The sequence below is a fragment of the Trichoderma gamsii genome (genome assembly GCF_001481775.2).
Source record: "Trichoderma gamsii strain T6085 chromosome Unknown Scaffold_29.2, whole genome shotgun sequence".
Classification (NCBI taxonomy): domain Eukaryota; kingdom Fungi; phylum Ascomycota; class Sordariomycetes; order Hypocreales; family Hypocreaceae; genus Trichoderma; species Trichoderma gamsii.
In genome coordinates, this window is record NW_020171366.1 from 20,062 (window position 1) to 46,398 (window position 26,337).

The following is a 26,337-nucleotide window of genomic DNA, read 5'->3' on the forward strand; positions in this document are numbered from 1 at the left end:
TGGAGAATGCTATATATCCACGTATGATATGAAATCACGGGTAATAACTGGCGCTTTGGGGTGTTTTTGCGATTTTTGGGTGTTATTTTATTTCTTGCTTTTAAATAAAAGCATATCCACCAGTTTAAATAGAGTGAAGATGGGGAGCCATCAGAATACATGATAGCTATTCAGTAGAAAAATACTGGTATCAAATGTACATGCACAGCCTAACAATCTCACGGAAATTAGGCAAACGTTTATATTTGACTCTTTTCATTTGTAGAAACAAAAAATACATCTCATTCCATTCATTCGTTCTAAGTCTCGAAATGTACATAATGCATACAAAAACCGTTATTTCGTCAACCAAAGAAAAAGGGTGGGAAAGTAAAAAAGCATCGCATTAGTCAAATCTCTCGCCACCCATTTCTTCTATAATACAGCTAAGCAGCAGTAACAAAAAAGGAGAAAGGGGCAGAAAAAGCAGAAAGTAAAGTAATCAAATATCGGGCCACTTCACTCGTTCCCAGTTCGCGTCATATTCTTGAAGAAAAGGAAAAAAAGCAATATATAGCCAGCCACCAAAGCCTCCTAAATTCTTTGCAAATTCGTGTTTTTTTTTTTCATGCAAGGCACGCAATATGGCCAGCGACATGGCCAGCAACGTAGCAAAAGAAAGGATGAAGAAAATTAAATCTTAAAAAGCGCAGCCCTGTACTACCAGGCAGATGGCACTTTAATAAGAGCAAATTAAAAGAGGTGGAGTTGAAGCTCGAATGAAAAGCAAGCACTCCATAATCGTCGTTGTCCACTTGAGGAAGAAGAAATAGAAAGTGAGGACGAGTTTGCGAGAATCCATCCTTCAGTCGTCGAATCATCATGTCGTTGCCAAGAAAGAGAAATAGAACAAGAGGAAAAGAAATCGTAACGCAATATGCCGGCATTCTACCCACGATATCCTCATCATATCTTAAAGAAAAATTCATTCCTTCATCTTTTGTCATAAATCTTGCTCGCATTGCATATAAAAAAAAAAGGAAAAAAAGGTAGCAGCAAAAAGCAAAGGCATTTGTTTCATGAAAAGGTTCGAAATCGACGAGTGGTGACATATCGAACCACCTGGTTAGCGTCTGATGACTTCGCCAACACCGTCTCGGACTACTTTCGGTCCGCTAATCATCTGTCTGAGTCTCTGTGATCGTTTCTCACGCCTTCTCTCGCTTATCTTGTGAGGAATGCTCTGAATATCTTCCAATTTGCCCCCAATAGAAAACCGCCGTGTACTGCTTCGGCCAGTGTTACTGTTTCGCCAGAAGCGTGTGCGAGGTTCTCCGTTCACAGTATGTCTCTCGTTTCCACTTCGGCCTGGACGTTGCCTCAGTGATCCAATACTGACGCGGCGTACGATCCGCAAATTTCCGCTGGAAGTTCGTCGAATTGTACGTCGTTGAGGTCCATGCACGTCATCAACGTGATACTCTCGTGATGGCAGAATTGTAAATGTCTGCTTCACTTTTTGGCTGAAGCTCGTTGTCCGTCTACGCGGACGATTATCCACAGGAGGGTATCGATAGACTTCATCATCACGCTCATAGCGATCATCGTAATCGTCATTTTCGTAGTCGTCATCATCCATGGGCTCGGAGTCTGTGTCACTAATCCACTGCGGGCGCCAATTTGGATGGAGCTTGTCCTCCTCGCTCGGCTTATCATTGTCTTTATAAAGAGAAATGTCGCTATCGTCACGGTTCCTGCGCGACATGGAAAATGTTCTCGCAAGAAAGCCTCCTCTCGAGCTTGGCACATAGGCTATCGAATGGCGACGTCGGCTGAGCGCTCTTCTAACGATAGAAGGTCGCCGGGGAGGTTTTTCTTTCAGCGACTCAAAGTAATTTCCTTGAAGGATGAGTCGTTCAGCCGCAGGTGTCATTCCCGACGGCGTAGCAGGAATAAAATTGATCGCAGGCGGGTGTTCAGGTGGCTGTTTTGGCGGCTGGGGAGGAGCTCGCGGGTTGCGCAAAGGAGAATCCACCTCGAGTGATGAGAATCTTTTCCGAGGAGGGGTGACGGGTATCATCTCTTCAGAGTTCGCCATAAGTATAGATGGACTGGACATCCGCTTCGCCATGAGAACCTCTGATGGTCGATTCGAATGATCAACCATGAGGACCGATGAGTTTTGATGGGGAAACATGTGGACAGCAAGAGCTTCTGAGAGCTCTGGAGCTGTTGCACACGTCTCCATTGATGCAACTGAGAACGGAGTGTTTCGCAGTGGAATCCTTTTTACAGACAACACGTCGTCGTGTTGTCTAAAGCCAAGGCTGTCAAAGGTCTCTTCCCTCCCCAAATTTTTCATTTCCGGGGAAGTAGGGGTCAATGGTTCTAATGAAGGCGTGCTGGGGCAGATAACGTGCACTTCCTGGCTCAAATGGCGGTCGGACTGTTGCTCAATCGAGGTGCAGTGAACTTTGACACTGCTAGTATTGATCGATCCAGCTTTAATTGAATCAGCTTTAATTGACCCAGCTTTGATTGATCCAGCTGTAATTGATCCAGCTTTGACTGATCCAGCTCTGGAAACGTTTCGACTAGTCGGAGCAGAGAGCGACGAAGATCGCGCGGGAATCACTGGAGGAAAGTCAATTGTCCTGACAGAGCCATCAGATTCGGAAAATGCTCGACTCCGGCGACCAGGTCGCTCAAAGACAGGGCCAGAGCTCCTAGAGGGCGCGGGATCCGGAGCAGGCGCAGAGTGAGTGCTCTTTGTGCTCTTTGCCTTGTCCGAATGCCTACTAGACGTCGATCGAAGAGAAGGCTCCTTGCTCTTGGGACCCCTAGAAGATCGTCGGCTGGGCACTATAACTACCGGAATAGCGCCACTTCGCCATATCTCCTGTCTCGCGCTTCTGCTAGATATAGATCTGTTTGTCGAATATGTCACAGTGGACACATGGCTCTCGCGATCATAGGTTTCTGGTTTCAAATTTTGTGCAGCTTCTGGAGCTTTTTGGGTCTCATTTGTGTCTTCGCTCTTGACAACCGAGCCAGCATCTTCCCTGTTATCAGTAACATCTCTCAACGTACTTTGCTTTCGCATATGACGCAGAGCTCTTTGTCTTTTCGGACGTTCATCTACTAAAAGTACTTCGACAACAGTCGACTGGCTAGACGTGCTTAGCGGCCGTGCATTTCGCTTTGCTGTAGCTTCTACTTGTGGGTGAGCCAGCTGGACGGGCTTTTGATCGTCGTGTCTCTTCGAGGATGAGGTTACAGGTGCGGCCTCTTGAAGTTGCATTTTGCGCACAGCTTGCGTCGCATCTGTAGGAGCAATGGACTCTTTATCCTTGACGACGGGATCGCGATCATGGTGTAGGATTGGACGTGGCACTCCCGGCGATCGGCGTTGATGCTGGTGCTTCTGTGGCGTCATCACATGGGCATCCTGCGGATGTACAGCTTCAACAGTAGGGTTCTGTGTGCCAACAGATCCAGCTCCTTTGCCTTTCGCTTTTGGTGTCTGATCCTCTCCCTCTGGCGCCACATCCTTCGTTGCCATCCTATCTGCAGGAGTCGTTGGTCGTGCCTCATAGGCAACATTGGTCTTATCAGAACGAGTGATGGTGATTTGCGAAGTCGTAGAAACTCGGCGAGGCCAGCCAGCTGGTCTCCCACCCTCATCTTCTGAAGAGGTCGGTTCCTCGCGAGCGGTGATGAAGGACTCGGCCCTTGACGACGGCCCATTAGTGCTTTCCGAAGCCATACGACCCCTGACGCTCGGGCGCTGCATCTTGGCGACGTTTGCGGGATGCGGCGGGGTGACTTCTGGCGTCGGGGGGCCGCGCTGGTCGGGGGGCGTGGCCGGCGGTCGGTTCGCGACGACATGCGGCAGCCCAATGCTGTTCTCTGTGCTCGTCGGACTCGATGGCGTGGCGGACTGGCCGCTGGAGGATGCGTTTGACAGCGCGGGTGGCGTTGGAGGCAGATCGGGCCCGGTGCCTATTCTTCTGAGCTGGGGCTTCAAGGGCTGGGAGCTCATAACGGGGCGAGGCGTTGAGCTTAGCATCGGGTGAGGCGTCGAACTTCTGGGCGCCAGCGTTCCGCTAGTTAGATGCGCCTTGCGCCTGGAGCCGTCGTGCGCCTGATCAATCACCGGCCGAGGCAGCACCCTGTGCTTCTTGAACTGGCGCGGTGCCGCAGGCTCAGCGGCAGCGCTGCGATTTCTTGGAGCTGGCGCCGCCATCATGGCAATAGTGAGGTTGTTGCACGCTCCAAACGAGCAGGAGAAGCGCAGGCTGCCACTAGTAGGATGTTCGCGAGCTACGTGGCGGCGGCGAGGTTGAGACAGGGGCCGCTTTGCATGATGGTGGACGAGTGGACGGTGCCTGAGCTCGATGGCTTCATGCAATTGGTGGGTGGTTCCAGTGGTCGAGTGAGGTGGGATAGCCAGTCGTTACTGGATGGCGAGCCTGACGAGCGAGACAGCGTCTGCTGGGCACCCAAAAATAGAAGAAAGAAAGAAAAAAAAAAATTACACAGCCAATCTGAGACGAGGGAGCAAAAGCAAGCAAGCAAGCAAAGCAGAACAGAGCGACGTCAAGCACGGCAGTGCGTAAGCAGGAGGGAAAACCTGCCAAGTTTGCGTCGAGCGATCCCTGGAGATAATCTGTGCAGCGCCGAGGCAGCGGGTGAGACGCTGATGAGGTGATGATTGGATGTTGGGAGCGGGAACAACGAGCGAGCGAAAACAAAACAAAAAAGAGAAGGCGAAGAGAGGATGGAGGAAAAGAGGAAGAGAGGACAGGCGAGAAGACGAACAGCGACTGGTTGGTGAGACAGACACCTAGCAGCTGCGAGCCCCGAGTAGTCGCCAGCCTTGATCCAAGGCTCGCCCCGAATCGAAATGCAGCGGCAGCAGCAGGGCCTTGAGCAATCGCCAGGTTCACGATGCAGGGGGTGGCACGGCGACGATCGGCCGATGGGACATGACGGATGCGATTCGTCAGATGTGGAGTGAGGCAGAGAGGCGAGAGGGAAGAAGAGCGAGAGCTGAGCTGGAGAACGAAAGATGGAACAATATGCAAGAGGCAGAATGGGGAGACGTCCAGGCGGGGCTGGCAGGCAGATCTGCTGTAGGTGCTGTGCCGAGTATCTACTAACGTACCAGCGTATCTAAACAGCTGGCCAGTTCTTTGTTTCTTTACGCTTCATCGCCGTTTAGCCGGACGCCAAAGATCGCTCCAAGCACGAGATAAGTCATAAAAGAGCTGCGGCCATTACATGCTATTCCCCAGAACTATACTCGGGCTGAGCGCCACATCTTTCAATCCAGCAAATGGGCCCTGAACTAGAGGCGCTAGCTGTCAAGTCCTTAGTGGCATGGAGTTATGGATGGATTGAAGGCATTGATACGGAGAGTCTCGTTGTAACATGCACTGTTTCAACAACAAAACGTGAAAGAAGCGCACAGTAAGGCAAGGAGATATGAAAAGACAGGATTATTTCCCTCTTATGCCACTTGAAGCTTACTACCAGAAATCCCCTCGAACCTGCAGCCTCGATTCCACCCATCGTGTTTCGCATACACTTTTAGCACCTGCTACTTATCATCACCTGCCTGGCAGCGTTTCAGTTGCTGCACCTTTGTGAAAGCGAAAACCCACATCATCCTTTTTCTTTCCTTCTCGACATATCTTTTCTTGCTCTAAAACAAAGCTCTACTAAGTTTCCTTTCTTTTCCTCGCGTCATGTGCTCATATAGCAGTTAGAGAGAGGTATTTAACTCGGTACTGTTGCTCATACAGTCTAGGTCCCGTCTAAGAGTCACCACCACGCTATCGAGCACCATTTCCACCATCCTATCCGCATCGGCGCGAGCCTAGCATGACTGTGTAACCGAAAGTGGTTCCCGTCAGTCGCGTCTAGGTATCCAAATCTCTCTTCTACAGTGATCATACTTCACAAAGGTACTAAATCAACGAGATGCCGAAAGCAGGCTCTGTTTCTTGCTATATATAGCACCCTCGTTCCCATTCCAGAAATCCTTCCGATAATCACCACCAAATGAGGTGCCCTGGCTGGACTAGATACGAAAACCAGACAGCATAGGCCTACATACTTCTACCGGGTGATACCACGCCACCAAGTGTCTCAAAAAAGCTGGTGGCTGGGAGCTAGGACGCTCTAGCTTCCCATGACATGCGTTTTGCCAAACTCCCATCGAGCTAGTACGCCCGAGTAAATACATGCTGCAATCCATCCGGACGTAGTGCTCCCATCAGCTGCCTGCACGCAATGCGCATAGTCTCCCCAGCTTCCTTTCTGGGCCGTGTAGGGGGCGTGGTCCATATGGGCTGCCAAATTTGACAAGCAGCGGCACAGCCATCACAGGTGCAAGTTTGCCTGGTCGATACTGTGTGCTGGCACAATAAGGAAAATCATATACCTGTATTCTCGGCCAAAAATGAAGGATAATATCGTATTAATATCTATCTCTCAGAAGCTGCTGATCAAGCCGATTTGCACGCCAGAACAGCTTTTTTTTTTAGTACATCGTTGTGATATTTTCTGTATATTCTTCACAAGGTAGCGGCTTACAGTAATTGCATCAAACAAAGCCGCCATATCAGTTGAATGCCCTTTTCCAGTATTGATCCCATCCTTAACCCTTCACTTTACATTTTGAGCGATTAAATGTTGAACTGCTTGATCAACTCTACTAGCTTGTCGCCCTCTGTCTTATAATCCATCAGTGCCGCGCTCAACACTTGGTATCGCACCCTATAGATTCGTTAGTTCATCGCATTCTTGAGAAGAAAAGCATAATTTCGAAACGGGTCGGAAACCCACCTTTGAGTATCGCCAAAGTGGTCCAGCTTGGCTCTGCACCTGAAAGTCAGCTTCTTGCAGTTTACAGCCTCGAAAGCCGCCATGAACTTGGCATCGTCATTCTCTTTGAGCTCCATCAGCTCGTTGGCAGACATGCCCACTATTATCCTGCCGGTATCGTCGAAGCAGCTAAGCCACTGGTGGCTCGTGTGGTCAGCCACGTTGAGGTTCAGGATGTAGCGGTAGTCAGGCCTGTCGTGTGATACATTGCACTTTTCGCAGTGCCATGTGCCATCGGGCATACTAGTGACTTTTTTATTGCATCCCTGGGTGGAGCAAGCAGGATAGCAAAAACTGTCCTGCTTCACGAATACAATGGTAGCCTTGATTGTATAGTATGCTTGGTCGTCCACGCCAAGGTTCTCGTCTTTGACCTGGGAAATTGTCTTGATATCCTCCTTTCGGCCTGTTGCGCCAGCTACACCAGCAAGATTCTGGTGAGTAGCAAAGGTATCAGTTCGACCAGCCGAATCGTACCAGCCCTTGAGGCGATAGGCGTCGGGGATATCAGGGTTGACGGTCATGGTTCCTGACGAGAGAAGGCTCAGGCTCTTGCCACCAAAGTCTGATACCTTGGTGCCCTTGAAAGCAACCACTGACTCTGGGTTGGTGTCAAAGGCGCTTGCTGTCTTGCCCCAAATGGTGACACGCACAGAGTAGCCGGTATCATCTACCAAGGTCAATTCACGTTTCTGGAAGGGTCGTCCGTCCTTCTTTGATGTGATTTCGCTGACTTCAGCAACCTCCTTCAACACACCAATCACATCAACGGTGCTGTCCTTTTCCACGCTCTGTAGCTCTTGGATAGAGCAAAAGTTAAACCTTAGCTGAGGCACGTTGGTCTGATCTTCTGCCTTCTCGATGACTGTCTCTCGCTCAAAGGTGAGCTCGTAGTCGTTTGGCAGGTTGCTGAACTGCTTCTTTGCCAGCGCAACTCGACAGGGGGTAGAGACGTAGTAGACAGAGCCCTCTTGAAGGAGGTCATAAAAGGCGTCGCACTGGTCATTGAAGCCAGTAGCCTTAATCTCGCCACTCTCATCAAGAAAATTGACGCTAAAAAGCTTTCCCTCTCCCGTTGGCTTATGCCATGTCTTGATATCTGATTTGAATGTTACGCGGGCCTTGATTGTCCATTTGTGGGAGAAGGGCGAAAGAGCCTCGATGGGGTAAATGTTAGCACCAGCATGTGTAGCTGACCGTGACGGCGCCGGCTGGTGCTGCTGCATCTGAGGCTTGGTATCCATTTCCTCCTTTTTGGCACCATAAAAGTCGTTTCCATCGATCGTAGCATCAGCGGCTTTGGGTTCGTGGACCACCGGGTTGCCAATCTTGTCGTGCAGTCCAAGAGACTCGATAACTTCAATCTCCAGAATAATCAGGATGCTATCCATTTGTCAGCTATGTTTGAAGTACATAATTTTTCATATGGTATCATCTTACTGCTTTCCCTTCAGGATATTCGGTTGGTACTTCTTCACTCGAGCTATGCAGCCCCTCTCAAGCTTGCCATCGTGAATGATGTGGTTAGCTGCGGTAGCCAGCATAGTCTGGACGTAATTATTGCCATCGCTCATGACAAGTCGCCATCGGTCGCCGCCTTGGCCTGAGGGCCCCATCTGCTTGATCTGTAGGCATTGCATCACCGGGACGGGAAAGAGCTTCGCCGCCTGGTCGGGATCGTTAAAGATGGCACTGCAGCTGGGTCAGTCGATGGTGGAATAGAAGAAGAGCAAAACTCGACAAGTCAACTTACTTGATGCAGCCCCGTGATAATGCAGATTCGGCGTCCATGATGTGCTGCGATGATGATCCTTGACCAGCTTTTTTGCTTTGGCAAGTCAAGCTGCGACGCTGAGAATCGTGCACTTTACTCGAATGCTCTGGCAGACCCGCGACGCGATTCTCTTTACGCGTTGCCTTGGAGCGATTACGTGAGGCGGGGCAGGCTTCAGCGGTCTCTTTCACGCGTTGAGAGGTCACGTGAGGCGCGGGGCAGGCGGGGTGTTGCCACTTTATCCAGGCTGCTGCGGTATCTCATGAGAATTGAGATGAACGATACAAGATGCTGAATAATTTCTAATAATGTAGACATGGTGTAATTCATGAACTATTCATATAATGAAGGCTATATTTGGTTTATTTTGCATGTGATGTAATACTTTGAAAATTCTACTCAGCGCCTTGCTCGCATGTTTAAGAATCAAGTGCTCACTGGGATATTCATGCCTTCAAGTATGCAGCCAGAATGAAAAGAGGCATGGTAAAAATTGCAGTTTTATTGCCTTTCATACTTGCCGTTGATATCAAGCTATTAAAGTCGAAGAGGTCACGATCAATGTATGCGAAAGTTTGTAGCTGCTTTGTTCTTTCACGGACCACCACACTATAGCCAAGTACTGAGCCAAGCCACTCACTCCCTTGTTCTCTACATGAAACCGCACGAGGTATGACGTTCCAACCTAGCCGCCGCAAAGCCTCGTCAGACACATAGCTTCCATCCATGACAAACAACACGTCAGCAGCAGGCTTGGAGATAGCATCATCACTCAGTGCCGTACTTTTAACTTTTGTTGCATCTATCTAGTAATAAGGCGATCTATTGTCTGCCCCTCATCATACTCATACACCAGCCTGCAGCTACCATGACGGAGCTTGACCTTGCCACAAAGGCGCCAGAGAACGATGCGCAAGAGGACTCCTCGGTCGATACGCCGGCGCAGTCCAGCCCGATGATGGGCGACCATGAGCACTGTGTAACTGACAGGCCTGCTCGTATGTGTGAACCTCATTTGCAACTTGAAGCCGTCTTTACATCTGACACCGCACAGCCGCCGGCCAAGGACCAACCGGTGAAATCATCAAGCTAAATGACATCGACGTATGTTTAAGCCGAGATGAGGCTTCTTATATAAGTCCTAGCATCTAATTCCTAGCTGCTCCCAGGTGTACATTTCAAAACCAGCCGACTATCCTCATGCGCCCACCCGCCTTCTTCTCTTTCTCACAGGCGGAACGGGCATCAAGTCTGTCAACAATCAGATCCAGGCCGACAATTACGCCGCCGAAGGCTTCCTCGTACTCATGCCGGACATGTTTGGCGGTGAAACAGCACCAGGAGGAAAAGAAGCCTACGTTGCTGATAATTCGGTGTCTCTTCTAGAACAAGTGAAGCTAAAGGCCGTGGAGATTGCAAAATCGTTCTTGATCGACATGTGGCTGGCGAGAGTGACTGAGGCCAAAATCATGCCGATATTACATAAGGTGATTGAAGCGGCACACGAAGAGTATGCTGATGCTATCAAGCACGGCGAGGGCATATATGCTGTGGGATACTGTGTTGGAGGCCGTTATGTCCTTCTTCTTGCCAAGGGAACGCAGGAGGACGGTAATGACGAGGAAGCCGGGATGATGAAAGCTGGGCCTTATATCAAAGCGGGAGCTTTGGCGCATGCTGCATCTGTGACTCCAGACGACTTCAAGAATCTTCAAGCACCATTAAGCTTGGTGTGTGTCGAGAACGACGCCTTATTCACTGATGAGGTTCGAAAAGCAGGCGAAGACCTGATGACGCAGGATAACGTAGAGCATGAGGTTCAGGTATATCCTGGAGTACCGCATGGTGAGTTGGGACCCTATATCCATGAAAGAGTTATGTCCGCTGAACAGTAACAGGATTCGCGGTTGCGGGCCAGTATCAGGAATCAAATATCATGGACGCCCAGGTTACGGCATACGAGCAAATGCTGAGATGGGTGAAAGACCATTAATATCACAGCTTCCCATTGTTCACACTGCACATTTTATGGTTTCGTCTTTTTTTTTTCCTATGTTTTTTTCCCTCCAGCATACTAGGTATATGGATTTTATGACGCAGCAGAGGTAATACACTTATATTTCCATGCTTAGACTATCGTGCAGATAATCTTGCCCGAGTTTTTAGCATTTTCCATGTGCTCATGTGCCTCTTGGATCTTGTCCCAAGGCAGCACCGAGTCAATAAAGATCTTTAGCTTTTGTGATTCGAAGTCGGGAATGTACGCCTCCAGCCTATCTCGCAGCTTGCCCTGGTACTCTTCGTCACGGCTTCGCAGGGTGCTGCCCAAAACACGAAGGCGCTTGTATAAGATGACACCAACATCCGCATCAGGAGCCTTGCCTCCGCTCATAGTGCCCAGGAGGAGTATGCTGCCGTCCATGGCAGCCACGTTGAGGTTCTTTTGGAAATAATCTCCGCCAATGAAATCGACAATGTAGTCAACGCCCTTGCCGCCAGTCTTGGCCTTGATCTCGCTGACCCAGTCCTGGGTCTTGTAGTTGAATGCCGCAGTGGCGCCGAGCTCAGAGGTGATAAAGTCGATCTTCTCCTGGCTTCCCGCAGTAGCATAGATCTCAGACGCTCCGGCGGCCTTTGCGAGCTGGATGCCCGCAACCGAAACGCCAGAGGCACCGGCGTGCCAGAGGATGCTCTTGCCCTTGACAAACCCAAGCACCAAGTGCAGTGCCTGGGTTGCCGTGATCCAGGCCTCGGGAACGCCAGCGCACTGCTCGTGCGTCAGGCCCTTTGGCTTGTGCAGCAGCATCTTTGTGCTGACGGCGATGTACTCGGCATAGGCGCCTCCGTAGGCCAGTCCAAAGACCTCGTCGCCAATTTTGAAGCCGTTGTGGTCGTCGGAACCAAAGGACTCGATGACGCCGCTAAACTCTACGCCAAGAGTCTTGGGGGCCTGAGGGGGCACGGGGTAGAAGCCGTTGCGCTGGATAATGTCCATGCGGTTGATGCCAAAGGCATGGACCTTGACGATGGCCTGTCTGGCCGAGGGGGCGGGCTTGGGAGTGGCATCGTTGATGAAGAGAGCTTCCCGGGGACCTTTTCCGTCCTTGATGTCTATAAGCTGTGTTAGTTTGTTTATCTTGTTGCTATAGCAGTTATAGCAGTTATAGACGCCGTAGTGCTTAGTTGAGACTCTTACCAACTGCTCTCATCGTAGCGGCCATTTTTATACTAATTTCTTATAACAGGATATAGTTTCCTATTCGCTGATCGGAACTGAATCTTTGATACAAATCATAACCCCTCAAACATTCCGCGGCCACATATATATACTATTCCTCATTCTACAACCTTTTCATTAAAATATTGCGTCACAAGCCCACTTGCATGAGGTATACGGTTCGCTAACCTCAGCCATTAGTAATGCCCCTAATTTTAGTGAGGAGAACGAGCAGCATCTAAAACCCGATGCACTCCTCTTTGCGGACCTATGCGGACTATTCTACCGAATGCCGGTCTTTTGTATGGGGTATTCGTGCTATGCCTCGGGAAGTGTGGCCATCGCGGGCATATAGTTTTACGGTGGAGGATTTGTCTTCACATTAAACTTGGAGTTGTTTGATGAGAGATATCGAGAAACACTTCTCGAGTCCGGATTCCGATTCCAGATATCTGCTCCGTGCGTGCATCCAAACTACTTGTTTAGAGCATTCTATCTCGGAGTTCAACAGCTCTACTATTTGGCAGAGCTGAGTCAGCTATTCGATAATCTACTCCATATTTTGTCAGTAAAGCGGAACGGAAAGGCCCTACAAGGCAGTGTCCTGTTCCGCTTTGGCAGATTTTTGCTTGCTCCACGATGTTTCTTTTGTGTTCTACCGAGGTGAAATTGAGGCGTGAACTATCGAGTGGCGACCGGAACGCTGTACCTGTATAGATTCCGTACGTACCCCTATGAAGATTCCGTATCCGTAGGAGAAATCGATAAAACAATCCGGATCAAGACTACTACTAGTAATGATTTGAACCGAAGATGCAATCGCCGACACAATCGCCGATGCTTAGTAGTAGCAGCATAACAACTTGCGACGACTGCGCGATATGCCAGGTCTTTCAAGAGAACATGCGCTGCAAAACAAACGAATAAACAAACGAATAAACACGGCGTCAAATGTCAGATTGATGAGTAAATCTGAGACTACAATTCATATTTGTCAAGCTTACAAGAGAGCCAAGTTACAAAAATCAGACTCATCAACTGCGCCCTACCTAAGTCTGAGGTCCGTATCATCTCGGTTTGTCGCAAACCTTGACTTGATTACCTGGATCCTCATCTACCTCGAAAACAACTGGGAAATAATATCATAATTTATCACAGAACTAGCCTCAAACATCAAGTAAAACTCGCATGATAATCTCGTCATACGAACATGCTGTAGATTTTGACTTGTAAGCAACACAAATGGCTAGCCATCTGCATGAGGATATTTTTGAGAGACGCTTCCGCCCTATCATTTCACAGCATTCTTAACCTTCCCCGAGGCCTGTAGAGTTACTACGTAATATTATCTCGGCGGCGCATGCGTCGGCCCCATTGAAATCTCATACGCGTATATCTCAGTGAGCCAGTTACATGTTGGGCAATAGTGGTTGATTCCAGAAGAAAACAACAAACAACTGCTACTGCATGCTATGAGCACAACACGCCCCCAGTGTGTGCCTCCCGCAGTCTGAGACATTGGCCGGAGAGTAACAATGCGACGAACTATGCACATACGGCATTTTGTAGCTGAGGGATTTAGCCAGCTGATACCGCAGCCGTCGGATCGGAAGCTGCCCGTTGGCTCTCGAGCCCTCCATGCACTGCTCTAGCGATGGAAGAGAGCATGGATAGGCACATGTAGCCCATCATTACTCGTAGCAAGCTTGATAAGAGTCGAGCCTAATCAGTTAGATTGACTGCAGCTACTATCGACGGGACTTCGCGTACTGCTAGCACCAGTAAAAGTTCCCCCATATCAAGGACTCGCACAGCCACGCTGCTAAGCGCGGACATCGACATCTTATCGGAAAAGCCAAGCTCTTAGCTCTGCGTTGATGCCCCATTATAGCTGCTGTCGTCCCCCGATAAAAGAAAAGTCGCGGCAGCATTTGCGAGGTCGGCCAGTTCGGGAAGATGGGGGAAATTAACCAGATGCGACCATGGCACCGCGAATCCCAGCAGCGCGTTTCGCGGCCTTTTAGCATATCAATTCCTGCGAATGAAGCTTCGCCTGTAATCAAACTTTGGAAGGCTATTGGAAGGTGGTGGACTCGAACGGGCGAATCCAATGCAGGGGCACTCAGTAGTGGCCGCAGAAGCTGTAGGGCGTATTGCAGCGGATGAGCCGACTTGCCGGGCATGGTTGATTTGAGAGTCAAGCTTTTGACAACGCCCGGCTTCTCGCCCACTCGGCCGCATTATACGGTGTCGGTTGACAATTAACCATATTAATTGCCAATTTTACCTGTAGTTATCCCGTACTCCATTTTTGTACGGGGAAGGGTCAAGCTGTTGCGGGTAAGAGTTTATACGGATGGTCGTATAGATACCAGGTAATAGGCAAGCATCTGCGCTTTGCTTCTTCACGGAGTAGGTTGAAACTCGAACAAAGGACCCAATAAAGGCAATCCGTCGAAACTTGGAATCAAGCAAGGAATGTTGCTGTCACATGTAATCCGAATGAAGAGAGAGAAAACTTGATTCATGATGCATCGTATCCTAACGGAGTCGGCGCTCGTATACCATTATAGAAATGGCAACTAAAGTTAGCAGGTTGAAGATCCTTCACTCGGAAGCGTCGGTGATCGCCGTCCAGAAAATGCTAGTAATGCCAGTAGCAAACCTTGTCCAGAACAGAGTTGAGAGGCAGAGCATACTGTAGGGCAGAGAAGAAGTAGAGAAAAGAGCGGTCGATCAGGATCTCTCCTTCTATCGAGATGCATCAGGGGCGCTGCAGGTCAGATGTGGCGCCGGTGATCGTCGCTCCAAGAAGCCAACGGCGGGCTGCGGAAACGGTCGGCTGGTCGGCGACTTTGCAGCGCGCAGCTTGAACCGTCAAAGAGACGGTGAGAGAGACGCGTAATGCCACTGCTCATACGAGCACAGTACAGTTCAATACTGCCACGAGCTGTTCCGTCCCTTGCCTGCGCATAAGACACGCATGTACGAGCACGTCTCTCCCCTATTCCGCTGCGCAAGCGAACAGTCTAGTGGGTGGCGAGCTGGCCATGGCCGATAAGAAGCTGGAGGACCCAACAATGGCCGAGCAACCCTGGGAGCAGAGTGGATAAACGGGAAATTAGCAGAGGGTCACCGGGGGTGGGCAGCACTGGCAGGCAGGGCACTTCAGCCAAATGGTTCGCTGGCTCTGCATTGGCCGTCGCTCACCGACGGAGCACAGGGCATCATAGATGTCTCCTAGCGGCAGTGCTACCGGCCACTACAGCTGCTAAAGCGCTCATGAGAAGTCCAACTGCGGCGACGTGCACAGTACGAGGCTGCCATGACCGATTGCTGGATGCCTGGAAAGTTGGCCCCCCAAGCAGCCAGAGTCGCAGGTTGAAAGGCAGAGTGGGTTGTCTTTGCGCAAGGAAAAGCGGTGCCCGGCTTGCTCCCCGTCCAAGGTCTGAGACGGACCACGTGATTCGCCTTGGAGACGAGACAAACCGAAAGACAGTTGACATCCACACAAACAAAAGCCCCTCGTAATATCAATGCGGCTTGCATTGACAGTGGAAATTCTCTAGGTCGACGGCGCTGTGTTATGGTGGATTGACGGTTGCGGGAGAATTGCTACAATTGATATTGCCGGTACAAGTGGCAGCTACTTCGTAGAGCCGGCTGTATTGGAACTAGAATCAGGCAAGCATCCAGCAACGTGGGCGCGGGAGATGCACATCCTTGCATGCACATCTCCTTTTTTCTTCCTCTTCTCCATCTTGGGGCTTCTAGTGCCACTGCTGCTGCTGCTGTATTGGGATACGACTTGACGCTCTCAAGCATTGCGATAAAGGAATGGGCCTTGATAGAATCTCACGTAGCGGGAAAGAGAATGAGCTGGCTACCCAGCATGGCACAGCGATAACATGCTAATCATAAATGGAAATTCGAGCAATCTCATCTAATATCGCTCGCACAGTCAGGAAGGTGCCAGCGAACCCGCTTGCCAGCTTGCTTGTCGCCGAGGCGTGGGAAAAGTGACCAAAACGTTCTGGTTCCTGCATTAGCGCCAGCGCACCCAGAGCCACTAAGAAAGGTTGATCCGATGAGTGGGAGGGGCCACCGCGGCCAAAACAGGGATAAAGCCCCAGGGGAAAGAAAAAAGAAAAATTCAGGAACAGCGCTAGCAGCAGGGCTAGAGGGCAATAGTTGGCAGCAATATCTGGAAAGTTGCAGCAGCAAATTTAAATCCAGTCCCCGTTTATGATTCATCGATTTCGTCCCATGATCGGCAGCGAGAGACGACAATAATAGCAGGTGGGAACGTGGACGCTGCTAGTAAAGGGGGCCGGCTTGGAACCGGATCACCAGAAACTGGGCTGTTTGGCTTTGTATGGAGACAGCGCTGTTTGGCATAGAAGAGCTCGCGAAACGTGCCCTGCTCCGCATATTATACGAGAAGGAATTCAATTAGAAGCCTGTATAGATGCCGGAAACGGCCCTGTAAGCAGTCAATCAGTGGGAAGCATGATTGATGCCCAGCGCGCCGTACATAGCAGGAGCAGTACGAGATACCATGTATACCCGCAAGCATGGTGGCTCGTACCTGTGATGCGGGATAATGGTTGGATACTGTTAATTTCTAAAGGCACATGTATCCAACAGGCTGATAAGCAGCCATGTGATGGATGCAATACGGACCGCCCACATTGTTTGATATGCCGTGCAAGCATGATAGCTGCGGTGCTTGATACGAGCGAATGAATATACCTATACGAGATATACAAGCAAGAAACAATGTTGCAAGACATCCCCTCTTCTGCTGCGGAGAGGACTCGGCAAGTAAAACAAAACAAAACAAAACAAAACAACAGCATACTGTAGACTCTGTTGCTGTTGGCTAGGCGGGCACGAGTCGATATCTGCAGTCTATGCACTGTATATACTGTCAATAATTCAATCACATCGCCTTGACACTCCTCTTTCATTTGCACGTTCAATGTTGTGTCTGCCCTTGCTTGATCCCATTTTCGCATCACGTCGTTGGCGCCCGCTCATTAGACAGATTAAAATAAACACGGCAAGCAAAGAGGCGCCACCATGCGACCCTTTTTGATTGTGTGGCTTTCCGACCGCTGCAGCTAGCGTTGCTAGGGCCTCCATCCTGTGGCTCCCAGCCCCTGCATGGCCGCATCCACGCTCGTGATGCATCCCCAAGGATGTCTGTCTTGCCTCTGCAGCTGGGCTCATCCACCGTCCCCATCACGGCCCACTCTTTGCCTGTGCTCTCCTCCCTCCAAGGTGCACCCCTGGCAGCTTCCCCTGGCGGGTTTTTTTCTCTTGGTTGCTTGCCCCTGTCGCTGTCCGCACTGCAGTTTGGTTATAAAGACGATGCCTCCAGACGCCCAGCTAGGTCTTGATCTCTTTTTTCTTTCCTCACCACACACTCACGCTCGCTAAGCACCTGCAAATTTACCTTGACACTTTGTCAATTTCATTCTTTAACCAACAACCTCAGCAAATAATCTTAATCAAGCTCTTCGAGTTTAATCCCTAATAACCGACAAAATGAAGTTCACCGCTGCTGTCGCTCTCGCCGCCGTTGGCGTTTCCGCCGTCTACGTTCCTCCTAGCAACGTCACCGTCGTTACCGAGGTCGTCGACACCTACACCACCTTCTGCCCCTTCGCTACCCAGATCACCCACGGCAGCAAGACCTACACCGTCACTGAGGTATTTACGACTTGAATCGGCTCAATTCACGAAAGAACCTGCGGCTAACAAGAGTGCTCTAGCCCACCACTCTGACCATCACTGACTGCCCTTGCACCATCACCCGCCCGGTCACCACCGTCAGCAGCGTTCTCTGCAACACCTGGTAGGCTACATCAATATCTTCGAGTACAACGAATCCAGCCACTAACGTGTGTCCCATAGCGGTGCTGCTGCTCCTACTGGTGCCGTTCCCACTGGCGGCAACGGTGGCTCTGTCCCCCCTGCCTTCACCAACAGCACCATCAGCTCCCCCACCCAGGCTCCTCCTGCTGGCGGCAACGCTGCTCCCACTGGTCCTGCTGGCACCGGTGCCGGTGTTCCCACCGCTCCTCCCGCCATCCCCACCGGCGCTGCCTCCAAGGCCGTCCTCTCCGGAGCCGGCCTGGCCGGTATCGTCGGTCTGGCCGCTTTCGTCCTGTAAATCTCGTAAATGTCGACACACCTCGCCAATATACCGTCTACGATTTCTCGGTTCAATGATTCTTGGGAAGTCGTGGGTCCGGCCTCCGCTCATGATTTTGATATAAAGGGAGGGAACAAAAAGTGTTGGGGTATTTACTTATTTGGTTTACGTTCACGGGATGGGAAGTGATTGGTTCTTGTTTTGGGATGTATAGAGAAGGGTTCTCTTGGGTTATCACGGGACAAATGCAAGCTCGGTGTTCAAGGGAACTCGATTTTTTTGATCGCCCCCACGAGAAGATGCGCTACAATCAACTGTGTGCGGTCGTTTCTCGGGGCCGGAATATAATGTGTCAATTTTTTTCTTCTACAGCAAATTAGGATGGGTTTCGCCCTGACCTCCCCTCGCGATTTTCACCTTACTTTGAGACAAACTTTTAAGAAAGAAAAAGACGCCTTTTTTTTCCTGCCTCGGAAAACATTATCGATTCCATTTCTTTTGTCAGATTCTTTCAAACTTCGTTCCTCGATGCGATGGTACTCCGGATCGCACGAGGCCTTTTTTTACATACTGGCTGGGCGTGTTTATGGCCTCTTGTCAATATCTATATATAAGTGTCTGTGAGCTTTGGTTATCGAAAACGATAGCTGGCAAGCAGGAATAGCATTTACTAAAGAGGGCAGTTTTGGCTCGGCATACCTTTCCGTCCGTTTCTTTTCTAATTTCACTTTGGAAGTGTGAGATTTGTGTGTCTTAGACATTACCGTGATCACTGCCTTGGCCGATGATTCTGCCCACCCGCAAGTAAGTATATGTTATATATCGACAATTGTGATGCTTCATTTGGTATCTTGTCTTTCAATAGGCGGTGAAATAGCAATGGCGTGAGCCGTAGAAGGGAACCCGTCGAGGACCATGTGGCTTCGGGCTGTTCCATGCCAAGTGGTTTAACCGTCCGTTTTTACGCCTAGGGGATTTTCGAGCCATTGGGTGCGGCTTGCCAGAGAATTGATGCTGGTGAGTTTGACGAGAGGCATTCAGCGGAGCATTTTGTCTCTTTTGACTTGCTATAATACCGGCTTTTTCATTTCGAGGTCATTTTACCTGAATGGAAGAAGCCTGAAGGTGCTATAACTTAGTTGTCATTTGGCACCGTAAATTGTCGCGATGTATGCAACTGCGCTACTGTGGGAGGAACTTGTTCAGCCTTTTCACACTATAAAGCTGCCTGCGGTGAGTAAAGTATTGTACTTTCTATCCTGACTCCTTTAAATAGCAGCATATTATCAATCTCGGCGTGGGGTTGCCACTTCACGGAACTTCCCGTACAACGATATCTGCCTTGCCTACCTTTGTAAGGCTATAGGGTGAGTGAGCTACGCTGGCCTTGCATCTTCAATTGCCGTCCATGGGCTGCCTGGTTATGAATTGAGGGAGTGCATATTTCTTTGGCATCTTATTTTTATCTTGGCTTCCATTAACCTCCCTCTTGATCCCTGACTCTTCATCTCTGTGTTGACCGGCATTGTGCTGTCAAATTAACTTTTCAATGAGTCGTGTAAATGACAGGCATTACCGAGCTCTGCCGAATACAGACGCTGAATGGCTACTATCGATAACGCGGTGCAACATGGGTAAATCTGGCGCTAAAAGAACACGCCGGCTTTCTTTCAACAACGTGCAAATCAAATCAAATAAACTTCATTAGTCAATGGAAAATCTGGGGTAACATGGTAGTCGAATTGGCTTTTGCGGGGAGATTTCGGCAAAGCAAATGCTCGGAGGAAAGGAACAGATAATCGCAGAGAGCAGAGGGCAGAGAGAGAGAAAGAGCGGGGGGCGAATCCGGGGCCCCAGCTCTTCCGTGTGCTACGAGTAATGCTACCTTGGCTAAGAAGATGGGAAGGAGCGCCGTGGCCTATGCCGGGGAAAGAGCAGCTGCTCCACCGTAGCTTCCGCCTGCGAGCCTTGCCGCAGGTATCGCCTCCTTCCACACGCGTCATGGTTCTTTTTTTCCTGTCATGTCCACCTTGAAGCTCTGCTGCAACACGCTTCGCGGCTTTAGTCATCAGGAGGCTCAGGAAGGTGTATAACCGAGGATAGCAGCCGCTTCGTGTGCTTATAACAGACGCCGCGAAGCTCAGACTCAACCGAAAGAGTTATGACCGCATTTTGAAGCTCATTTCATTTCCTGTTACTTGCCCTTTTCTCTATTACACAGCATCTCACGCAAACCATTGGTATCACTTACCCGCTCCCCAGTTCCCCAGCATATCGAAACACACTTACACTCCTACATCTTCCGTCTCCGCCATGTCCGCCAAAGGCGGCCACATCCAGGATGATATCCTGCGACACAGCCTGGAGAACCCCGAAGAATTCTGGGCGCACCAAGCAGAGCATCTCTACTGGCACAAGAAGCCCAGCTCAACGTTAAAGCTCACGTCCAAGAAGCTGAAGAGCGGCATTGAGCACGACAGCTGGGAGTGGTTTCCGGATGGCGAGATCTCGACGTGCTACAACTGCGTGGACCGACATGTCGAGGCTGGCCACGGCGATCAAGTTGCCATCTACTTCGACAGCCCCGTCTCCAAGACAAAGGAGAAATTCACATACCGCCAGCTGCTCAGCGAGGTGGAGGTGCTCGCGGGAGCGCTGAGAGAAGACGGCGTTCGCAAGGGCGATGTTGTCATGCTTTACAGTAAGTACACTCCACAAGCACTCATAGAACACCTCAAGTTACTAACAATGAGCAAAAAAGTGCCCATGATTCCCGCTGCTCTCATTGGCATCCTCGCCGTGAGCCGCCTAGGCGCCATCCACTCCATCGTCTTTGGTGGCTTTGCCCCCAATGCCCTTGCCCAGCGCATTGATGCGTGCAAGCCCGTCGTCCTCCTGACAGCATCATGTGGCATTGACGGCAACAAGCCCCCTATCCCATATCGCCCCCTTGTTGAGGAGGCCTACCAGCTGGCCGCGCACCAGCCACGCAGGACGTTGATTTGGCAACGAGATCAGGTTAGGTGGGGGCCAACAGACCGCAGCGCAGGCCAGGCGACGTGGCAGAAAGTTGTGTCCAGTGCGCAAAAGAGAGGCATCAAGGCCGATTGCGTCCCCGTCAACAGTGCTGACCCAGTGTACATCATCCATACATCTGGCACGACTGGTACGCCAAAGGGGGTGTTGCGAGATGCTGGAGGCCATGCGGTTGGCTTGCATCTCTCAATCAGCTATCTATTCAATATCCACGGGCCCGGCGACGTTGTCTTTACCGCGTCGGATATTGGCTGGGTCGTTGGGCACTCATACATCATATACGCACCGCTACTAGCCGGAGCCGCTACCGTCATATACGAAGGCAAGCCGGTTGGAACGCCAGATGCCTCTGCTTTCTGGCGCATTATCGAGGAATACAAGGTTAACACCATGTTTACTGCACCGACGGCTCTGCGTGCTATCAAGCGTGACGATCCAGAGAACAAGCTTCTGGCTGAGACTGGCAAAAGGGGTGGTCTTCGCTCGCTCAAGGGTCTTTTCTTGGCTGGGGAGCGATCAGAGCCAAGCCTCATATCCATGTACCAAGAACTTCTTGACAAATACGCGGGGCCAAATGCACATGTCGTTGACAATTGGTGGAGTACCGAGGCTGGTTCTCCCATGACAGGCCGCGCTCTGGTCCCTCATGCGGGCAAGGATCGCAAGACCAAAGTTCGTGACCACGAGCCGCCTCACTTGAAACCTGGTAGTTGCGGTAAAGCCATGCCTGGCTTTGATATCCGCATTGTGGATGACGAGGGCCGTCAAGTCGACAGCGGCAACATGGGAAATATCGTGCTTGGAATGCCGCTCGCGCCGACCGGATTCCGCACTCTATGGGACGATGAGGAGAGATTTTACGGAGGGTATCTGAAGAGATTCAAAGGAAAGTGGCTGGACACGGGAGACTCAGGCTGGATCGACGGAGATGGCTACATCCATGTCATGAGCAGGAACGATGATGTGCTGAATGTGAGCGCACATCGACTATCAAGTGGTGAGTATTATCTTGCGCTTCTACTCTTCTTATAAAGCGTTTAACTAACTCTGTTCTTCTCTTTAGGTGGCATTGAGCAAGCCATTACTTCGCACCCCCTGGTTGCTGAAGCCTGCGTCGTGGGCGTTCCTGATGCCCTCAAGGGCCAACTGCCTTTCGCCTTCATCACTCTCTCCACTCCGTCTCATCCGACTACCGCTATCCCGGACGAAAAGACTTCTTCAGAAATCCAGGCCCTTGTGAGAAAGCAGGTTGGTGCCATTGCCTCACTTGGCGGTATCATACAAGGCAAGGGCATGATTCCCAAAACACGCTCTGGTAAGACCCTGAGACGTGTATTGAGAGAACTAGTAGAGAATGCGACCAAGGGGGAATATGATAAGGAGGTTGCGGTTCCGAGTACTGTGGAGGACGCATCAGTTGTGGATGTGGCTAGGACAAAGATAAAGGAGTACTTTGAGGAGGTGGGTCGCAAGCATTGCGGCATTGAGGAACATGAAATCAAGGCTAAGCTGTAAGGAGTGGTGGATATAAGTTGGAATTTTGTCGAGCATTTGGTCTTTTAGGATATAGGATTGGCGAATCTATCAGTCTGGGATATTTAATATTCAGCAAGTATGCAGCTTAGTGTTACTGCAATGAAAGAGCCATGTAAGCCACGTTCCGCATACTACTGCTATCTCATTACGATCATGGTCATTACTAGAAAGTTAATGGATACCCATCTGATGTTACTACTAGAGCTGCCCTTTTCCCCCCCACCATCTCGTCGTCCCATCTTGCAGTGACAGGCCCCTTGAGGCCCCCGTCGCCCCATTTCTATCTCAGCTATCACATAAGCCTTTCACTAACTCCAGGGCCATCTCGGTATTTCCCTCTAACAAGATCCATCCAATACTGTGCCATTCATTGTCATTCAGTTCACTCAATTCTTCTAGTGTCACCGCAGCCCACCCAGTGTTGTCGCCCCTCCTCCTTCTCGTATTCCCCCCCAAAAAAACTCGAAACAGGCTTGCAACGTTCGTTTGTCCTACAATATCCTCTCCCCCAAAAAGAAAAAAAGAAGAAAAAAAAAAATCGCCACCCCGGGAGAAGAGAAGCACGGTGTGACACAGTATGGTGCGTGCGTGGGTATGTGCGCGTGTGTAGGTAAAGAAGCAGGGGATGAGAGAAACGGTTTTTTTGTGTTGTGGGAGTGTGTAGCCAATGCCAATGTTTTTATTGATGTGAAGTAGTGGCTGTTGCGCAAGATTTCGCCTTCTTTTTTCTGTCTGATCTTTGTCAGAGCCTGTTTTCTTTCATTATCTATTTATGTATTCTCACATGTAAAATGAGCCGATTGGATTGTTACATGGTGTTTGTGGTGGTGGTCGAGGAGGGCGGGATAAAATGGCGTTGCACACGGCGGAGGTGGCACACGGGAATAGGGGTAAGTGATTGCAAAGGGGAAAGTGAGATGAATTCTATCACGGCGTTGATTCTTTTTTTTTCTTACAAAAAAAAAAAGGCAACTAGGCACAAGAGGGTTGAATATTGCCATCTGAGATACAAATGCTGAATGTTCATGATATATGGCTTATTAGCTAGAAAATGGCAACCCTGGGCATGTGATCAAATACATTGAAGGTTCACGAGGCGTAAAACGAGTGCTCCAAACGGGGGAACTTTTCCATCAGTCGTTCGTACCAGACCGTTTTAGGTGAGCAAGTGCTTCGTGCAATGACTTACACAAAGGCCGTTACAATCCGGAAAGATATACACAAAAAAGGGCCTGTGCAAGGAGAGAGATATGTCCTGTGAGCCCGGGACAGAGTCTAAAGCCAGTTAGATCCCTACTGTTCCTTACATATTCCAGCAAATAGACTAAAAGATGGTGGCACGATGAGAACTCCAAGCTTCGAACTGAGCAATTTTTTTTTTCTGATTCTTTTTTCTCTCTCTCCTTGCCATCCATCCATCCATCTCCTTGTCCAAGAGAAATAAGCCAAACAAAGAGAGATTTGGCGATGGCGCAGCGCGGGGGGGTTTGGTGTATATTGTTCTCTTTGTGGCTCGTGAGAGGTGATGTATCATTATTCGTATCGGTGCGATGTGAGAGATTGTTTCCCCCCTTCCTCTCAATCATATTCATCTATAATGAAAATGTTTGCCGTCTACCTAAGCCCCTATAGTGCTTCTATGTTTAATTCAAGAGCAACCAATCCTTTGTTAATCGTAAAGTGACGATTGTCCAGAGGGAGGAATTGACGGTGTGGGTTCATTAGAGATTGTGTCCTGTTTTGAGTACAGCTCATAAACGCTATTTTGTGCCTTTGCGGCAATCTTGAGAGGAGAGAAGCGAGCTTCAGGCAACCTCTTTCCTTCTTTGAGACTTTCCAGTACCCTGATGTAAAAATTAGCCTCAAGTTATCAGTGATCAAATTGAGATTGATAACCCAATTCTACAATCAAACGGACTTGTAGCTCAAGAACCCAAAGGACAAAGCATACCATTCCACGCCAACAAACTTGACGCCGCAGCCGCCAATCCTCCGTATCTCCCGTTCAAGCTTGCCAGCGGCAAGGCCACCGCCGGTGCCATCTCCCCGTCGCGAGCCATTCGGTCGTCCAACAATGACATGCGTGACCCTTCGCCGTCCCAGATGCAAGGACATGTTGCCGCCGTTTTCCGTGATGAGCTGCTTCAGCCGATGGTCGGACACCATGGGGAATGTGCTGCCGTTGACGTAGACGGTGACTCCGTCAAACAGCTTCCGAGGGTTGTCTCGGGCGTCTGCTTCCTTTTCCTCGTCTTGCAGCCTTCGCTGTTCCATAAGGGCTTCCTCAGCCGTTAAGCACGGCTTGCTGCCCACCGTCCGACCCTTGTCTTCTGCTTCAATCCCCTTTGTCAGGCTCAACTCCAGCGTCTGGCGCATTAGTCCCGGCCGAGTCAGCATGTCCATGACGCTCCTCTTCCCCGCGCCATCTTGATCTTGCGCTCCGGCGCCCCAAGTGTCACTCAAGCGCTCGCCGCCGGAGCCATCGCCGGCGCGGAACTGGCTGCTGAGCTTCCTGCTGCGGGACTGTCGCCACCCCGTGCCGGTCTGCGTCTCTGCCCGCTGGTGGCCTGTAGCGGAGGAGTTCCAAGGGTCCCAGGGGCGTTGGCGGCGCGTGGCGGTGATCTGGGACAGGGGTATGTTTGGCGGCGGTGACATGTCGTTTTTTTCCCTTTCTTTGCTTTTCTCGGCAGTCTTGATCGCAGAATGATGTGCAGCTTGCAGGTGCTTTGCAGCCGTCACTTCTCTAGTCCGCGTCTGCCGCTGCTGTTGGCGATCGTGTCAGCTCCCCAGAGAGATCTGGCTTCCATCGACTCCATGTTTTTCCAGGGAGCAAACAAAATGTGCGCGCCGAGCCTCCTAGCATTCGTTAGGCGTCTCTGCTCAGCACCAACCGCCTCAGGACCCGCGTTTCAGCGCGTTTGTCCCGCTAAAGCGTCGTGAGCCACAGCGCCTGTTTGACGCCAGGTCACATGACCCTGCTGCACGGCGCTCCTCCAAAGATAGATCTCACCAGAAGCCACCCATGCAGAGGGCGAGAGCATCGTTCGATTTCTTGTCCCCCAGAGCATGTTATGCCCGGCTCAGGCATGGCGCCTTGTTGGTGCGTTGGCGAGAGCATCAGGGCTATGCCACTCTGCCCCCGCCCTGCTATCCCGTTTGCCCATCCCTCTCTGCCACCGCTCTTGAGCTTCGCCACCACTCGGTGTAAGTCAGCCAGCACTTGCATGTGTTTCGCTTCCTCCTGTCAAGGGGGTGAACAGACCACCACCATTACACCAAAGGTCTTGCCACTGCCGCTGTGCATTTGCACGCTGTCTTGTCCATCCATCATGTCAAAATCTCACGCACTCGATCCCGCCAGATGGAATCCCCGCCGGCGCCGAAGACACCCCCCAGCCGCTACCCGCGTCAAATGCAATACAGCCTGGCGCGCTTGGCTGGTCGTTGCAGCAGCTTGCTTGACGGCAGCCGGATGTAAGTTCCAATCATAGCAGTGTGATGCAGATACCTCGTGCTTCGTGCCACTTTGGATGCTCATCCTCGAGCCCTGTTGCCTGAGCCGTCACCGTGATGGTTACACGGATCAAACAGACAGACCAGCTATCAATTCTCTAGAGCACGCAAGGCACAAGGATCTTGGCTTGCTTCCGGCAAGCTCCATCTCATCCTTCCATTTTCTATTACATGATCTCCACGACAGTGTTCAGAAGCCACCTGTTTCACGCGAGGAAACCCTCGCCCATT

General features: G+C 50.6%; 7 protein-coding genes across 7 annotated transcripts; 3 read left to right on the forward strand and 4 right to left on the reverse strand.

Moving 5' to 3' along the window:
• Nucleotides 1-1,105: 1,105 nt before the first annotated feature.
• TGAM01_v207614 (hypothetical protein) lies at nt 1,106-4,225 on the reverse strand (the record flags this gene model as incomplete). Its single annotated transcript, XM_018805106.1, has 1 exon — nt 1,106-4,225. One exon carries the CDS (start codon nt 4,223-4,225, stop codon nt 1,106-1,108), a length of 3,120 nt encoding a protein of 1,039 aa, XP_018661556.1.
• Nucleotides 4,226-6,671: 2,446 nt separating this feature from the next.
• TGAM01_v207615 (replication factor A1) lies at nt 6,672-8,661 on the reverse strand (the record flags this gene model as incomplete). The annotated part of the gene is made up of 4 exons (XM_018805107.2): nt 6,672-6,762; nt 6,832-8,253; nt 8,311-8,562; nt 8,624-8,661. The coding sequence occupies 4 exons, from the start codon at nt 8,659-8,661 to the stop codon at nt 6,672-6,674; spliced, it is 1,803 nt and encodes a 600-aa protein (XP_018661557.2).
• An 851-nt stretch (nt 8,662-9,512) lies between these two features.
• On the forward strand, nt 9,513-10,637 carry TGAM01_v207616 (hypothetical protein; the record flags this gene model as incomplete). The annotated part of the gene is made up of 4 exons (XM_018805108.1): nt 9,513-9,642; nt 9,699-9,748; nt 9,814-10,489; nt 10,543-10,637. The coding sequence occupies 4 exons, from the start codon at nt 9,513-9,515 to the stop codon at nt 10,635-10,637; spliced, it is 951 nt and encodes a 316-aa protein (XP_018661558.1).
• Nucleotides 10,638-10,772: 135 nt separating this feature from the next.
• TGAM01_v207617 (hypothetical protein) lies at nt 10,773-11,865 on the reverse strand (the record flags this gene model as incomplete). Its single annotated transcript, XM_018805109.1, has 2 exons — nt 10,773-11,755; nt 11,841-11,865. 2 exons carry the CDS (start codon nt 11,863-11,865, stop codon nt 10,773-10,775), a joined length of 1,008 nt encoding a protein of 335 aa, XP_018661559.1.
• A 5,546-nt stretch (nt 11,866-17,411) lies between these two features.
• On the forward strand, nt 17,412-18,039 carry TGAM01_v207618 (hypothetical protein; the record flags this gene model as incomplete). Its single annotated transcript, XM_018805110.1, has 3 exons — nt 17,412-17,576; nt 17,639-17,721; nt 17,781-18,039. The coding sequence occupies 3 exons, from the start codon at nt 17,412-17,414 to the stop codon at nt 18,037-18,039; spliced, it is 507 nt and encodes a 168-aa protein (XP_018661560.1).
• A 2,295-nt stretch (nt 18,040-20,334) lies between these two features.
• On the forward strand, nt 20,335-22,572 carry TGAM01_v207619 (AMP-binding enzyme; the record flags this gene model as incomplete). The annotated part of the gene is made up of 3 exons (XM_018805111.1): nt 20,335-20,722; nt 20,783-22,054; nt 22,121-22,572. 3 exons carry the CDS (start codon nt 20,335-20,337, stop codon nt 22,570-22,572), a joined length of 2,112 nt encoding a protein of 703 aa, XP_018661561.1.
• A 1,690-nt stretch (nt 22,573-24,262) lies between these two features.
• On the reverse strand, nt 24,263-25,248 carry TGAM01_v207620 (hypothetical protein; the record flags this gene model as incomplete). Its single annotated transcript, XM_018805112.1, has 2 exons — nt 24,263-24,437; nt 24,545-25,248. 2 exons carry the CDS (start codon nt 25,246-25,248, stop codon nt 24,263-24,265), a joined length of 879 nt encoding a protein of 292 aa, XP_018661562.1.
• Between the last annotated feature and the right edge of the window lie 1,089 nt (nt 25,249-26,337).